At 34.6% G+C, this 12,738-nt stretch overlaps 1 protein-coding gene across 50 annotated transcripts in view; it reads right to left on the reverse strand.

Moving 5' to 3' along the window:
• SIPA1L1 (signal induced proliferation associated 1 like 1) overlaps positions 1–12,738 on the reverse strand; it is a 368,156-nt gene that overhangs the window by 150,874 nt on the left and 204,544 nt on the right. For all 50 annotated transcript variants that reach the window (XM_016423170.2, XM_056810730.1, XM_056810732.1 and 47 more), the window contains 2 exons: positions 8,242–10,031; positions 158–288 (listed from right to left, as the gene is read on the reverse strand). In XM_016423170.2, the coding sequence (XP_016278656.1) occupies positions 158–288; positions 8,242–9,742 (1,632 nt within the window). In that variant the 5' untranslated portion in view covers positions 9,743–10,031. The remainder of the gene's footprint in view (positions 1–157; positions 289–8,241; positions 10,032–12,738) is intronic.

Genomic DNA, 12,738 nt, shown 5'->3' on the forward strand with positions numbered 1-12,738 from the left:
TCCATTTACTTCAGTAATTCATTTGGGGATTTAGAAATCAAATCCCTGGCGACCACCTAATATATATATTCAGAGTCCAACCACAATTAAATTTTAACATCTACTTATTATTAGTTCCTCTTAAACCACAAGCCTGTCTTATTCATTCATAGCTTACCTCACTAGTTCTGAATATTATTCGATAGTTGTATGGAGGTCCATTTTCTTTCAATTCTTCTGGTTTTTCTCTTCGAATGCTTATAGCCACTGGACCCAGGTTCTCATCTGCCCCAAAATAGTTCCAGTGTTCTGAAAGAATATGAAAAAAAAAGGGTCATTTTAAAATTCACACAATATTGTAGAGATAGCATGTTTCACTCACAGATCAACAGTGAAAAAAAAAGTCTATTCCAAAATTTTACACATATTTAACAAAATATAGTAGCAGCTAATGTGGTTTCAAGAACATAAAGATTTATTAAATTATTCTGATCCAAATAAATTCAATAAACATCTAGGAAGTCCAAGGAATTGTATTGGATACTACAAATATAAAACTGGAAAAAGTCTCGTCTATAGGATCTTAATAAAAATAGGGAAGATGATGATCAGAAAAATAAGCACAATGCAAGACAGAATGTAAATAAGGCAAATGGGAGGTCAAGCTAGAATGCTAGGGAAAAAAATGAGAAGTCACTTTCAATTGAGTGTTAGGGGTGGGATTAGGAAAGGATTTTTTTTCGATGTCATAATGCCCGAACTGCCCTTTTAAGAAAGAAAAGAACACAGTAGTTAGAAATGGATAGAGGATTCTGTGTGTGTGCACACACACGTGCGCGCACGCACACACACACGCGCGCACACACACACACACACACACACATACACACACATGTCTAGGATAAGAAGGGAAGTGGTCAAATGGGGAAAAAAACTTCGTATCAAATTTCCCTGATAAGAGCTTGGTATACAAGAGCTATAAAAAATTAATAAACATATGTAAGACTCATAGTCATTCCCCAATATAAGTGGTCAAAAGAAATGAACAAACATTTCTCAAGTTAGAAAAGCAAAGCATTTATAACCATATGAAAAAATGCACCAAATTACTAAGAGAAAATTGAATCAAAATGACTTTGAGGTTCCATCTACACTAATATGTTATTAGTTATTATTAGTTATTATATATAATAATATATTATTAGTTATGTTATTAGTAAAGCTGTAAAATGATACAACCATTTGGAAGGTCTCTTTAAACCTGACATTCTATTACTGGGTTTATACTCTAAGAAAGATACTGATAAGAAAAAAGATGGATAATTATTTTGGAAGATAAACAAAGATGGATTGGAGAATGGAAAGAAGTAGGGAGAAGTTAGATGACCATAATAGGCAGACAATTATAAAAAACAAACACAAATTTTAAAAGTATAACAACCAGGAGCTATTAAATTTGAACCACATAGCTCAATATACCTCAATATCAACTGATGGCATCACTGATTTACAGAGTGGTTTAAAAAAAGAAGCTTGAAATGATCACAGAATAAAATGAAATTTTAGTGTCAATTTACTTTAAAAATTTATCTACGTCTATATATTTCATCTATAAAAACTAAGATAGAAAGATAATGTTATATCTTTCTCTCAGAAATTCCATGAAATTTAAAATAGTAACACGGGAAAGGTAAGAGCTAAAGTTGAGATAAAAGATAAAAGAAAAGGTATAAGGTAGCCAGTTTCTCAGGAAGTTATATGAATCAGATGATATGTTCTGGATAGTGACCCTGAGTTATCAAGGAAAGGTTAAATTATATTTAGAATTTATTCTGTTTATGAAAGCAAAGGACCATGTAATACATTTTGGGCAGATTTCCATTTAAAGTAGTTTTTAAAACAGGCATTGATTCATAAAAGTATCAACAAGTCACTTCCTGAGGTTTTTGGATAGAGCAAGTTTTTGCTATATTTGTTTAGTAGGGGGGCTGACTTAGACTCTTAAGTCTATTACTCAACAGTTGACTTTTTTACCCCATTTTCTTAAGATCTCCCCCTTTCCCCCCCAAATTAATGGCAAGCCTGAAGTTTTTTTATGCTATAATTATTAGGCCCTACAGTTAAGGAGGTACTGGCATCTCAAGAGTATTCTATAAGTAGCTGGATTTTCAACCCCTACCAGTACAAAATAAAACTCAGAGTAACTGCACTTTTAGGGCACTTTAAGGCTTGCAAAATATTTCAAATACATTACCTCTCTTGAGCCTTACAACAAGTGTGAGATGGATACCATGAGCAGTATTATCAGACTTCTAAGAAATTTAAGTTTCAGAGTAGCAAAATAATGTATCCACTTTTACACAGCTAATAGTATATTACATAAATACTACAGGCAGAATTTGATCTTGCTTGTTTGTTGACTAAAAGTCAGTGCCTCAAAAAACTCAAAATTGCATTGCTTTGTTATTCTACAATGATAAAAGTTGATGAGAAAATAGTATATTTTAGTGCTATTTAGCATTTCCTTAGTATCTGTGAATCTAAAGTTATGTTTCCTGTAATTTAAAGAAGCAGTATGTGACACTGGAAAGATAAATGAATTTTGAGTCACAATGCTTCAGTTCAATTTCTTACTTCCAATTTATTAAGTATGAGATTTTCATCAAATCATTAACAATAACCTTAACATTATGTAGAGCTTTTAATTTTACAAATCTCATTTTATCCTCACAACAGTGGAAAGTAGGTGCTATTATTAATTCCAATTAATGGATGTATAAAACTGAGAGATTAAGTGACATGACCAGAGTCACACAGTCATTATCTGAGGCAGGACCTGTAATAAATAAATAAATTGGGGCAGTTAAGTAGCATAGTAGATAGAATGTTAGGCCTGGTAATCCAGCCTCAGACTTTTCCTAGCTGTGTGATGCTGGGCAAGTCACCCCTGACTGCCTAGCTCTTGCTGCAAAGGTCTTGATACTAAGAATTGACACTAAAACAGATGGTAAGGGTTTATGAATAAATGAATGAATAAAATGTGCGTTTATTTATTTATTCCTCCCAAGACAAAATTGAGACAAACCCTTTAAAAGCATACTGTTCAAGAGATCTGAGTTTTGACTAGTACCAAAAAATTATACTTTTGCCATCTCAAAGAGATACACCCAAAACATTTCAATCATAGGCTGATGAAAATGGCAGACACTGGGACTGTAACAAAAGTCTCGGTGAAGCCAGTGTTTGGCTTTCCTAATAGGAATGCTATCAGGCATTCCCCACTACCTGATGATATTTAGGAATAAGTTATGGCCAAATTTGTATTTTGAAGTATCTGAGGAAAGAAAGACTATCATGAATGGTTTATCTCTTAGCTGTAAGTAAAGTTACAAGACCTCACCTTAGGAGAATTCTGAAAGAAACAATCATAGTATTCTTTGACAAGACTTTCAGAAGGGTGACAGTGTTTATGAAAAAGCTTGGTTTTCATGGAACACATAATCTAGTACAACAATGGAAAATTACTCCAAACCTCCTGAAAGTGGTCTCTGTCTCTCTCTGTCTCTCTCACCTTCCACCTTAGAATCAATACTGTTTATTGGTTCAAAGGCAGAAGAGTGAGAAGGGGATTATTTTAAGTGGGAAATGATAATTTCTTTCTTTTTTTTTTTTAATAAACCCTTACCTTCTGTCTTGGAATCAATACCGGGTAAGTATAAGAGTGGTAAGGGCTAGGCAATGGGGGTCAAGTGATTTGCCCAGGGTCACACAGCTAGGAAGTGTCTGAGGCCAGATTTGAACCTAGAACCTCCCGTCTTTAGGCCTGGCTCTCAATCCACTGAGGTACCCAGCTGCCCCCGAAATGATAATTTCAAGATCAGATCTGCCAATCTTCTCCCTCCTCCCTCTAAACAATTCTAAAACAATTCCTAAATTGGAGGATGAAGGAATAGAGTTCAGATTTGGGAAAATGGTTAAGTTTTGAAGATTCAGTATCGTAGTATATAGAGAGAAACCAGAGAACAGGACTTTTCTGTCCTTTTTCCTTTCTGTCCCAAGGGCAAGAGACCAAGTTCCTCAGCTTGTCTGTTCCTTTTTCATGGTCCTTCCTGGTCACCATTCCAATTAGAATGTTCTCCTTGATTGACAGTTCAGCAGTCCTAGCTTCTCCAGCTCTGCTGCAGACTTTTCCCCTTTTCTCTCCTCCACATTACACCAGCTGCCCCAGCTTTCCTCTTTACAAGACAGTCCCAGACACTGTTGGGAGCACTGCAAAGACAATCCATTCCCAACCACTTGTGGGGTCTATGTGTGGGTTAGATTCCCTGATAATCAAATCACTCTCTCTGATATGTAGATGACTGAGCCATCACATGCTAACTTCTCTAATGTTTCCCTACTGATAGAAGTGCAGAAAACTTTAGGCAATCAGTACCAGCAAGGTACTATCTACAGTCCAAGAGTAGGAAGTCTTTTAATTGTCTACTTCAACTTTCAACATTTCCAAACTATGGTAGATAAAAGGTTGCATCTACAAAAATTAATGAAGATGCATGGAACTTCATCAAATTACAAATCCATAACATAACACCAATGCCTGGCATAGTAAGGACTGTTATGAGAAAATATACAATCAACTATTTTATGAACCTCGGAGGTCGGCACTACACAAACAACAGAAAGACTCTTAGTTTTGACATAACTGGGACGCTAAAAGACAGCCTCATAAATTAAGGTAGAAGGCACTTGGTTCTGAAAATGAATCACTATAAAGATAATAGGAGATGGTTTGGCTTTCTTTTTTCCTATACTACTCTTTAGCTCACATGATTGTTAACTCTTGCACTTGTCAGGTAAGGAAGCAAAATAAGTATAGAAGAGAAAAGAGGGATAACTGGACCTAGTGCTTCCAGGCATTGACAATAGGGACGAGAATGAGAATAAGGCTTTTTGAGATGGTCAGGATGAAAAAGAAAAGTTGAATACAAATATATACACTAGATAGCTGGATTTAAGGCATAGTCTTATATGCGATTACACTGTAATGAGAGCTAATAGTTAAGTGAATGCTCTTGGATATGTCCCTTAATAAAGTTGACTTATTTTGACTTTTACTTCAGTATTAGAGCAACTTGTGTGTGTGGGGGCACTTAGGTCCAGTTTTTTGCTACTGTAGTAGTTATCTACTTATATGTACAAAACTACAACTCAATGCAGCTGAAAGATAGGACAAGGAAAGTAAAACAGTATAAGATAGAGTTGAAAGAGGCACTTTTATTTTTTAACAGAATAGAATTCCTGAAGACTTCTACTAACTAAAATATAAAGAGAAGAGGAAGGACTTTGGGGGAAGATTTTTAAAAATTTAACAGAAAAAAAAACCCAACAACTTGGTATAGACATTTTGTAGTAAAGTGATTCTCTTATAATTAACTTTGTGGATTTTATTTGCACAAAAGCATCTCAATTTTATGTAACTAAAATTATTTATTTTATCTTCTGGAATCTTCTCTACCCCTTGGTTCGTCATCCAAGGTCAATATTTAGGGCAAATATTTATTTGGATTATATAATAGAATGTGAAAAATACTGGTCTAAATCAATTTTTGTCAAAGTGCTTTCCCAGGAGTTTCATGAAACAATAACTCTTAAATCTACTATTTGGAAGTCTCTGGATTCATCAAACATACTATGCTTGTTTGTTTCTGAATCTTAGTGAACTAATTTTTAAATAGAGATCAACTTTTCTATTTTTTAACCAGTAACAAATAGTTTTAATGGCTTCTGTTTTGCTGTGGTTTTTAATTTATTAGCTAATAAAAAATAATGTTGGGGGCAGCTGGGTAGCTCAGTAGATTGAGAGACAGTCCTAGAGATGGGAAGTCCTAGGTTCAAGTCTGGCCTCAGACATTTGTGTGATCTTGGGCAAGTCACTTAACCCCCATTGCCTAGCCCTTACCACTCTTCTGCCTTGGAACCAATACACAGTATTGAAAAAAAAAAGTAATATTATTATTCAGAAAAGTAAAACTTCCAAATAAATAAAATTAAGATAACATGAAATAAAATATAGCAAAGGTGGAAGACACAACTTCTTAATTGGGACAGAGATCTAGTATAGTGAAGTATAGTGAAGATCCCCTTATTTCTCTTGAGACTGGTTATCCTTTGTTCTTCCAGAAAAATTTACCCCCTAACTCTATAAAGTAATCCTTTGCTAAATCTAAATAGGAAGGCACTGTGTACATAAATTAACTTAGGTGGTATTGTCATTTTTTTTATTATATTGACATATAAAGGTAAATGTTCTTTGGGAGAAATAGGGCTCAAGATTAAATTCAGAAAGTGACTTGGATACTTGAGTAATGATCACGCATCTCAAGATATGAAGTAGGAAAAAAAGGCTGTATTTTCAAAAAATTGTAAATTTAGTTAAATGTTTCTATTCTATGGAATAGTTACTTCAGAAATTGGGATGACAGAGTCTCCCTTGTTTTTCTCCTATTTAATCCTTGCTATTTGTATATACTTTTTACACATCAGCCTTCAGCAAACTATAACCATATTTAAATGTTTCATTGCAGAATTAAGATAACCCTAGACTTTCAAAGGGTCTGACATTCCAGCACAATCTCATAAGTTCTTACCAAGACAGAAAGATTTCAAATATGGCCCAAATATGTCTTCCTATCCAAAACGATTATAACTAAGTTCAAAGAAGGCCACTACAAAAGGTTGGTCATCATATGATGTAATTCTTTAAATACAATAGTTCATGATGTCTATTATCTCAAGTGGCTAAGGGATTATGATTGGCAAAAGAGTAGAGAATACCCAGTGCTGACAAAATAATGGACCTTTGGTGTACTGAAGTTGGAAATATTTTTCTAGGCTTATGGTTTAGCAGATGATCAAAATTATAAAGGAAGACCATTTTGTTATATATTTGGTTAGGACAAATGTTAAAAAGAAGTAATAACTAAGTCAGAAACATGGGATTATGGTACCCACATACACACAAGAACAAACAGTGATTAATTAGATATTAAAAAAAAAATTGTAACAGAAAGGAGAAGAGCCAAGCAAGAGATGACTAATGTAAATAGTATATTTATGACCCACATTTGGAAGGCAATAACAATGGTATAATTTTTAAATAATGTAATTCTAGAAAATGAGTTGCAAATGTAGATATTTCTAAGACAATGTACTTCATGTTTAAATACCAGTAGAGGAAATTTGAAGTTAAAACATATTCAAATATGATCATAAGTGAATTAAGACTCTTGATACAAAATATCTTATCTGGAAAAATGACATGCTACTTAAACAAATATAAGCAGCCTGGACATTGCAAATAATGGCTACAGCTAATCAAAGGACAATGTTTATATGACTGTAGTAAAGATTTCTAGTCAACATAATAAAAATAAAGGGTAGGCATATACACAAGCAAAAGGATAAATTGTTCTCGAGACCCACAATTTCTCAATATTTATAGACCTAAATTTTTTGTTATTTAATTTTAATTAAAAAGATTATTACAGATTATTTACAATTCACTTTGCTTTTTAGCAAAGCAAGAAAAAAGAAATATTTTTCTTTAACAAGAGTATCTAGATATGTCTGCATGATCATGTGACTAAGCTTTCTTGCAATTACAGATGCAGTTAAAAGGAAGAGAACTGCTTTGCACTTCAAGTTCATCAATATCATTTCGTTTCACTTAGCATAGAAAGTGAGAAGATAATGCACCTAAAAATCCAACAGAATTTATTCAAAAATTAATTTGAAAACAAGCAAATCAAATATAATCTCACCAATCTTCAGAACAACTTTGTTCAACATAGAACTTGATCTTTTTCCTAAGCAGTCAAAAGCTAGGAAAGTAAAGGAGGGTGTTTCAAATGTTTTCAGCAGCTTTTTAATGCTTAGAAACAACCATGCACATCCTTAAGAGTAGCATGGCAGCATGAATATTTCCATCCATTTAGTTGCCATTTGCGGAACTCGTATTAAAAATCAATCTGTAAGTTTTTCCACATGAAGAATAAAAGGGACTAAATGTATTTTTTAAAATAGTATAAAAGAATGAAAACATTTACTTTTATAGGAAACGATTGCCGAACTATTTTGCTATTGAGAAGTATAAAAAATTCATCAGTTCTATCATTACATATTGCCCAAAGCTTTCTTCTATTAGGAAGAATTTAATATTTTGAGCAAGGATAGTAAAATAAAGTAATGAAAAACATGACTTACCCTTCTGATAAAAAAATTTCCTGTAATAGTATGCACCAAGATCCACATGTTCCACAATGTATCTCTTTACTCTATCTAAATGCAATACCAAATTTTCCTTGGGCACTTCAAGTACAGCCACTCCTGCATTTGTGCAATGAGAGCTAAGAGTTGATTCAAATGAGGCACTTTCACTACTGAAGGAACCAGAATTCGATTTGGATAAACTGATCTTCCTTTCTCCTTCTCCACCAATCTCATTTCGAAAATACGGACAGCTCATTACAAGGTCATTACTCTTATCATCTCCCTGGTCCATGCTGAGGCTTCCCTTAGAATTCAAGTCCTCAGTACTTCCCATAGGGGAACTGAAACTTGCAGAATGTGATAAAGGCCCAGAAACTAAAGAAGCAACAGCAGCTGCAGATGCTCCTGTGGTTGTGTTTCTCCTTTTTATTACATTGTGTCTATTGATAACTGCCTCATTCAAGTCAAACAATATGCTCTGGACATCATAATGACCAAAACACTTAGGACAAGTCCAAGGTCTGACAGAGTCCTCTGATCGGTTATCTTCAAGGTCTGATGATTTTCCAAGTTCCCCTTCACATTTGGCATTACGTAATTTACGAAAAATGGATGAATCCCCCGTTTCTGACTTAGACCGTCTCTTGAGTGGTTTCTCCCTTTCCTTAAAAAGTCTGAGGTTCTCTCTCTGTGTGATAGGTCCATCTATCACATCCAAAGAAAAGCCTGAACCCTTGCTTCCACCGGCTATCAAAAATTCACTCAGTTTTGTTGGGGTTGGGCCCCTCTGATCAGATTTATCATCTTTGTATCCTTTCAACAAATCAAAAAAGCTTTCTCCTGAAGTTCCCTGCTTATCAATTGATGATGTGCTACCATACTCCCTGTGTAGTGATGGACCAGTTTTGTATGTGGGTGAGATACATTCGTCAAAGCTATCCACATCAAGTTCACTTATAGTAATGTCACTGTTACTACGTTGTCTTATTCTGCGAAGGGCTTTCCTAGGGGAGCTAGGATAAGCTTCTGGCATGAGAAATCTGGAATCCATGTTCTCTGATTGTCTGGTTTTGCTTTTTAGAGTATTCTGTATGCTTTTCAACATCGCAGAGTCACTGGAGTTGAGGTTAACTGAACTACCTTGACTTCCAGGACTGCCTTTGGAGGACATGCTGTCAAGGCAACTTGACGTCTCCATTTCTTGACTTGATCGGCTCGATTCTTTAACATTGTCCTTCCTTGGTGGCCAATCTGCAATCCTTGCCCTAACCCCCATCTTTGGGACTCCGGGAGTGGAGGTAATATGGTGGGAACCTTCACTTCGAGGAGGGCCCACAGGAGCCATGACAGAAGAACCCAAACTGCCATTCTGAGACCTGAAGCGGCGCATGTAGAAGTCATCAGTGTGAACTTTGGAAATCCCATCTGTTCCAACCATTGATGCTCTTTCAGTTGCAACAGGTCTTTCAGTCTGGGACCGCTTCAAGCTGGTCATGATTTAAAAGAAATTGGTCTTAAATTCCTACAGGAAGCATGATCATCTCTTCTGTTTACATATGGACTTCCCTTTTGAAGAACAGCTTCCAGAAAAAAGGATGGTTGCATGAGACCTTGAACATTTTCTTTGAAGAAAATAATTATGGCTTGCTACCAGCAAACTAATCAGGTTTCAAATATGTTATAATCCATAAAAGTTACTGTATAAAATTCTACGGTAGCTACTCTCCAGAAAATTCGAATGGAGTTTATATCAGGGGACTCGGCATTTATCCAATGATTTTTCCCTAGAAGAGAAGGAAAATATGAATTAGTAATTTCAGATAACTATATTTTAAAAATCAATACCTAATTGCCCAAACAAGACAAATTAAAGCAGAATAAATCCTATATCAAGCTCTATATTTCTTTATAGAAAATGTTAAGGGAAAGAGATTTGTCAAATATTTTGTAAAAAATCTATTATTTATTTAATAATCTTATGTGTTTATTAATTACACTCCTCTAAGGACGTAGGCCTCTATTCTACATGATATTGTAAGACAATATAACTCAGCAAAGCAAAATAAAAATAAGGTATAACCAATATAATTCAAATGATTAGATGACTGACTGGATAATCAGTACTCTGAACAAACAAAAAATATGCAAGGGGATATAATAATAAGCATTAAAAGGCACTTTGTAATAGAGATAAACCTAGGAATGAGGAAGACCCCAAACTGGATATGAGAATAATGGAGGAAGTCTCTACACTGGGATTACTCTACACCAATAAAATCATAAGCCTGTCTCAAACTTTGGGGGCACCTATGTGGCCCAGTGGAGAAAGAGCCAGGCCTAGAAATGTGAGGTCATATTAAATCTGGCCTCAGATACTTCCAAGCTATATGGCCCAGGGCAAGTTACTTAACCTCAATTCTTTAGGCCTTACTGCTCTTCCACCTTGGAGCTGATACTTAGAATTGATTCTAAGACTGAAGGTAAAGGTTTTAAAATAATAATAATAATAACAACAACAATAATAATACCACCACTTCTTTCTCCACAATTCAAAATTAATATTTCTGTACTATTTTACACATTTCTTTTTTCACAGACCAAGAATAGTTATGAAAAAAATCTTCAGCAACCATTTTCTGAATGAATATTTCAGTAGACTTAAACTGTTCATTGGTAAAAAGCATTTCCTACAAATAACAACTCCTTTCATGCCCCATCACCACACAATTTTTATACCAAAAGTACTCACTACACATGTCCTCACAGACTCAAACAATGATTATAAAATGAAAAGAAAGGGGATGAAGGGATGAAAACCCAGAGAAGAAGGTTGAGAACTTCAAAGGCACTAGAGTCAGCTGTCTACAAGCATCCAAAAAAAAAATTTTAGTATAAAGTTCTGTACAGCTATGTACTCCCTAAAACTAAAGCAAAAAATTATTTTCCAAGACTCCACAAATTACACAAGATGTGGCTTTTATATTCTTGCCAAATTCATGTTTGGAAAGATACTGCTGAACCAAGCACTTCTTTTTGACAGTGCAGTATTATCTGAAAATCACAGCTTCTGAAACCTTAGGTAAAAAACAGCAACATGCCCTCTTCCATAGTAACAGGTACTCCTTCAACGGTAATTAAGCAGCCAGCTAGTCAGCCTTTTGCTTTGAAAATGTATCACAATTTATTTCACTTGCAGTATACAGGCAGGGTTTAAACAACCAGCTGCTATTTATAAGCAGGAACATTTGGGGGGTGGGGGTGGAGGGTTTAAAAATGCAAGCAGACTACAGAGTGCAAGGCAAGAGAGAGAAGAATTTACAGGGTTGGTGGCAATGTACATCCAGCTCAGTCATTCAGAGAAATGCCAATTGTTTTCACCTAACCTACTGATTGCCATCCTCTGTCAAAAAGATAACAATTTGCAAAGCTATGTAATTAAATCTAACTCAATGTTTTCCAGCCATTTCTTTTGCTAAGTGAGGATGATTTCCCTTATATTCCATAATGCCAACTTCCACCTGTCAAATGCTACCATTTCAAATTTTAAACTTCCAAAAGGTACAGTGAACTCTCAGTATAGCAGTAGAACCCCACCCTGTCAGTATGCATCACACTATTTTATATCTGAGGTCCTGGGCTTCCAACTAAAATGAACTGAAGGCCAGTAAAGTAACCTTGTAAAAAAGAAAAGGTAGCTAGACAAAATGACTATGAGCCATCTCAAAATAAAATATCATTTTGACCATTTTCTTAATAATGTGTTCCTGGAACCTACATCATTTTACAATATGTGCTTCTGCTTCAAGACTCAAAATTCAGTCTAGTTCTAGAATTTAACTTCATTGGTATTAAGCAAATATTAGTAAAATGGAAAAAATCCACTGGATTTAAGAGTTCGGATCTGAGTCACCACTGATACTTTCTAACTCTGTATCAGTGGGCAAAGCAATTTAATCTCTGTGTACCAATTTCCTCATCATAAGGAGAAGATAATAATACTTCTACTATCCATTTGCTCCACAGGATTGTTGTGATGAAAAAAAAATAGTGCATGAATGTTAGCAATTTACTGTTACTACTATTACAGATTATAGACACATATTTTTGTGTTGATATATTTACATTTGTAGTATAGACTTTTAAGCCAAATTTGAGCATTTTTAAGATTATTCCTGGGGGAGTATTATAAACTACAAACAAATGATTTTAAAATTAACATTTGGAGTAAAGTCAGCCCATTCATAATGGATGATATAGATGATGGCAGTTGTAAAGTTTCAAATTCTACTTAAAAGTGGTATAAAATTGTTTTATTTTGAAAAAATACAAAAAGTATTTTGTGGTTACTATATAAGCTGTGACTTTGGAACTCTGATTTTCAGAAAAGGAAGGAACCTTAGAAATCACTTGTAAAAAACAATCTGTTCATTTTACAAATGAAGAATTTAAGGTCTAAAATCACAGAATCTCAGAGGTGGGAAGAATAAAAGA

The sequence above is a fragment of the Monodelphis domestica genome, chromosome 1 (assembly GCF_027887165.1).
Source record: "Monodelphis domestica isolate mMonDom1 chromosome 1, mMonDom1.pri, whole genome shotgun sequence".
NCBI classification, from domain to species: Eukaryota; Metazoa; Chordata; class Mammalia; order Didelphimorphia; family Didelphidae; genus Monodelphis; species Monodelphis domestica.